Here is a 4,306-nt window from a genome sequence, read left to right on the forward strand (position 1 = left end):
CTTCAATTTGAACTAGGAGGAAAACAAAACAAGGGCTAGAGTTAAGTTACTGATTAATTGTCAGACACTTGATATATATTATCTCATTTGCTCTTTGTATTACTGCTAGGAGGTGGGTACTTTTGTAGCTCTCGATGTACTGATGGGGAAACTGAGGCTCTAGGAGTTAAGTGACTGGTCCATAGTCATGTAGCTAGTAGAGGGCAAACAGTTTTGAACACAAGTCTATGCTCTTAATTCAGGGGTACACGACTTAGTAATGTATACTCTAAAAGTATACTGTTAGTATCTTTCAAACTCAAGTGCTAGAATAATCACAATTACAATGGTAAAGAACAGCTTTTGAAACAAACAGCATCTATATTTCCTGGTCTAATGATCTCAGTGTTACAAGGAGAGACTGGAAAATAGAGAGAATCTAAATTCTAGGGTTTCAGCTATTGGATCTCAGTGTCCTCTGTCCAGATACTGGTGTGGGTACCTTCCCCTGTGGATTTTTCTCAACCATATGGGCCCAAGGGTGCTCAGAGCATAAACTACAGCCATGCAATACTCTGTAATCTGTGCTCCCATCCCATAGTACAAAGGTGGTCACCTCCTTGGAGACATTTATCTGCTCAGGCCTGAAGGTCCCTGCGACGCCAGCCAAAGGCTTTAGAACCCACATTGGTGGGCATGAAGTTGCTCTTCACCACACCCCCTGATCTGCTCAGCAAGCTTGCCAGGTGATGAGTCACACAGGTGGCAGTGTTGCAGGCTCTATTCTGGGTGGTGATGCTGATTTTCAGGATGAAGAAATAATCAAAGATCTGTGAGTGAGAGGCTGGGGGAGGAACCTGCCCCATGGGACCATCATGGTAAAGTTGAGGCTCTGAGAGGCACCAATTAACCTTAAGTGTTTCTCCCAAACACAATTATCCGAGCAGAAAGTCAAAAGGCCATTAGGGAAAATGCTATCATCACTCCCCATAGACATTCCCCCAGGGCATCAGAAAACCCAAAGGTGACTCTGGGTGCCTGGCCACTGAAGAAAGAGCTGTAATGTCCAATATTTCCTGTATAAATAGACTAAAAATTAACAAAGGTTTTTGAGACCACAGTGAATTATGGCACCATGCCCAACCCCATTCACGAGAACTGTAGAATCCATACCCCAGTCACCGACACCAAATACCCCCTCTTAGGAAAATAAAAGTTCCCCAGTCTTACCTGGAAGAGGAGCAGAGTGGAGTTTGCAGCATCCAGTCCCAGAGGTGCTTACCTGATTGTTAGCACCCCTGTTCTTGCTGCTTGAGCTCGGTCACAGGGACAATCCACAATATACTCTGTGTCCTGCTACCATAGGGTTAAGGCTACTTCTAGGTACAGGTCCTAGATACCATGAAGCCTGTGTCATGGGCTAGAGCAATGACCACCACAACTTGGATCTTTTTAGAATAATAGCTTTATTTCCCAAATGAATAGCCCGTTCGTAAGTAGGATATAGAAGCTCTGCTATGAAATCCTTGGGGGACTCTGGGCTGCCCTTGTTCTCTGATCTCTTCCTGGCTGATTGTCTCTCAGCCTGCGAGTCCTGCTCTTTCTCTTCCCACCTGAGATTCTAGACATCCTCTGCCACAAGGAAAGCCACTGATAACAGCCCAAAGAGCAACCAGAGAGGAACCACATGCATCAAGCTAGAGGAAGGAAGCCAGAAAGGAAATTAAAAAGGAGGGGGAGGAGTTTAGTTGGCATCCTGGGGTATGCCAACATGAGGGCTGTGGTCTCTCTCCAACTTGATGGCCATATCCCTTTTCTTTCCAGGTGATCCAGCACCAGTATCAGTTTTTTCCACCATGTTATGCTTCATCAGGTCCTCCAGGTACTTTTCGAGCAGGCATGTACTCAGATTTTTACACCCCTTAGATCTGGCACTGTCCAGGCTGCAGGGAAAAGACATGCCAGACATTACCATGCACCAAGGGCTGCTCTGTGGACAGTCACTCAGAAGATTGGACCAGGCTGGTGGGCAGCTCTCACATCCTCCATCAGGAGGGCTCAGAGGTTCAGTGAGCCAGGGCAGTGTGGGGAAGGGTGACCTTTTCTGGCATTGTATATGCTGTTCAGTCCACCATGCTTGGCAGAGAGGTTTTTGGTGTGGATGCAGGTGTAACACATGCCTCTGCCCAGGCAGGGCTGGGGTCAGGCTGGCCTCTGCTCAGGCTCAGGCAGCACAGGGAGGGGCCCTGCAGAAAGGTACCCACCCTGGCTTGGTGACAACATGTACATCTCCATGGATGTTGCACATCCAGACACCCAGACCTACCTCTGACACTGCTCTACTTGTCCCCACCCCCTGGAAGGGCTTCATCTTCACCTTGCAAATGTGAGATGTAGGCTCCTTGCAGATGTGCAAGAATGTCATCTGCAGATAAACAAGGTGGAGCCAAGTTTCTAAAATCTCCTGAGATACACCAGGTCTATCCACTTCATCCTTACCAGTCTTAACTCATGTGATGCTAGGAGGTCTCCCCAGTACTGCAAGGGCAATTCCTGCAGTGAGCCATTCCACATCTCCCCATTTCATTTCCTGAAAGCTTTCAGAAATGGAGTTTTTTTAATGTGTCTAATCACAGTCCTTCCAGCTGTACCAGGACCTCTGACTCCCATGGGACCTGAGACCGGCTGGGCCCCAGGTCCTGGTGGACAACCACAGCCTGCTGGACCCTGACCAGTGTGTTCTCTCCTACCTGGGCGAGGCCTTCCTGAGTGTGTGGAGGAGAGAAGGCCCTGTGCTGGGTGGTCTGGGGAGCCTTACCTGGAGCCCTCTGTCTCCAGCCCCTCCTCGGGATTACCGGCCTTCATCTGTACATAGTCCTGCGCCAGTGCTGCCAGCAGGTTGCACAGTTGCTCCTCACTCAGCTTAGCCAGCTCTGGGATGCTATCCAGGGTGGACCTGGGGAGAAAAGCAAACCCAATGGAGGCTGTTAGCTCCTGCCCACCCTCTCCCCAGGATATGCAGCCAGGCTTCCTGGTCCTTGCCTCCTCCTTTGAAGAGGTGGCCAACCCAACTCCCAGTGACAGGGCAGGAGGTCAGTGTCCTCAACAGGAGCCAGGCACTGGTGTGGTCTCCAAGCAGTGGTGTGCTAGAGCCAGTTCATAACAGGCTCATGAAAGTTGATGCTTAAATTTTCAGGAATCTTGCAAGCTGAGTGTTAAGTGAAACCATTATTAAAAATTAAATGATGAAATTCTGAAAAAGGTTTCAGTGTAATAAATTTGTATGTGGGTGTCAAATAGATTAACAGATCACATATCAGATTTAATAACACCAAATTTATAGTAAACTAGGTAGTCAGTTAAGATGTAATTCATTTCTGAAGTCAAGGCTGCATTGGATATATTATGTTCAGCTACAGATACAAATTTGGTAAAAAGCAATGAAAGCATCTTGTAAGATTCAATGGGCTATTTGAAATTTACAGTAAAGAATATTGTATACCTTATTACTATATAGAAATTGTGTGCTACACACCTTTATATCAGAAAAATTTATATATGTGTATACAGACATACATACCTGCTCTTGCCCCTCAACTCCCCCCGCCACCCCCTGCCCTAGATTTTAAGCATTCAGCACAGCACACCAAAACTAGGATGCAAGGAATTGTTTGATCCAAGGGGCAGTGAGAGGGAAGTGTGTTCCTGGCTTCAGGTTGTCTTACCGGAATGGCACTGCATGGAGGCTGCCCACCTGGTACAGGACCAAGGTGCTGAGAGCCAGGCAGAGGGAGAACTTCTGGAAGCCCATGATGCCCCTCTGCAAGGGAAGAATGATGTCACTGCCTGCACCAGTTCAAAGTTCTGTGAACCCACATATGTGGACTCTTGTCCTGTTTCTGCCCTGCCCCTATCTCCCTGGTTTTGTGGCTTCAGACTGGTCATTACATTTCTCTTCATCTTTATTTCCTCATCAGCAAAGTGGACTGCTGGAAGGTCTGGTGGGCCTATAGCATGTAGTCTGGCAAAGCTGGAGCAGCGTTCCTAGCAGGACAGCTGGGTGGTGACATCTCTGTCCCATCCCAAAGCCGCGCGCACACACACACACACACACACCCCTTAGCCAGGTCTCTGTTGAGGACACTCTGGTTTCTCCCTATCACATCAGCTGCTCTCATAAGGAAACCCAGAGCTGTCCTCCTCAGGGCTATTGCACACACCTGGGTGGGGGAGAGAAGGGATATGTAGAGAGGGAATATCTCTCCTTGGGAATCTCTGAGAAACAGAAGAACCAATTTTAGTGCTCAGGTGCTCTGCCCTCTGGCAA

At 48.0% G+C, this 4,306-nt stretch overlaps 1 protein-coding gene across 1 annotated transcript; it reads right to left on the reverse strand.

Moving 5' to 3' along the window:
* Positions 1-617: 617 nt before the first annotated feature.
* LOC138384258 (calcitonin gene-related peptide 2-like) lies at positions 618-3,790 on the reverse strand. The gene is made up of 3 exons (XM_069469635.1): positions 3,705-3,790; positions 2,798-2,935; positions 618-777 (listed from the first exon to the last, which is right to left on the reverse strand). Exons 1-3 carry the CDS (start codon positions 3,788-3,790, stop codon positions 618-620), a joined length of 384 nt encoding a protein of 127 aa, XP_069325736.1.
* Between the last annotated feature and the right edge of the window lie 516 nt (positions 3,791-4,306).

The sequence above is a fragment of the Eulemur rufifrons genome, chromosome 6 (genome assembly GCF_041146395.1).
Source record: "Eulemur rufifrons isolate Redbay chromosome 6, OSU_ERuf_1, whole genome shotgun sequence".
Taxonomy (NCBI): Eukaryota; Metazoa; Chordata; class Mammalia; order Primates; family Lemuridae; genus Eulemur; species Eulemur rufifrons.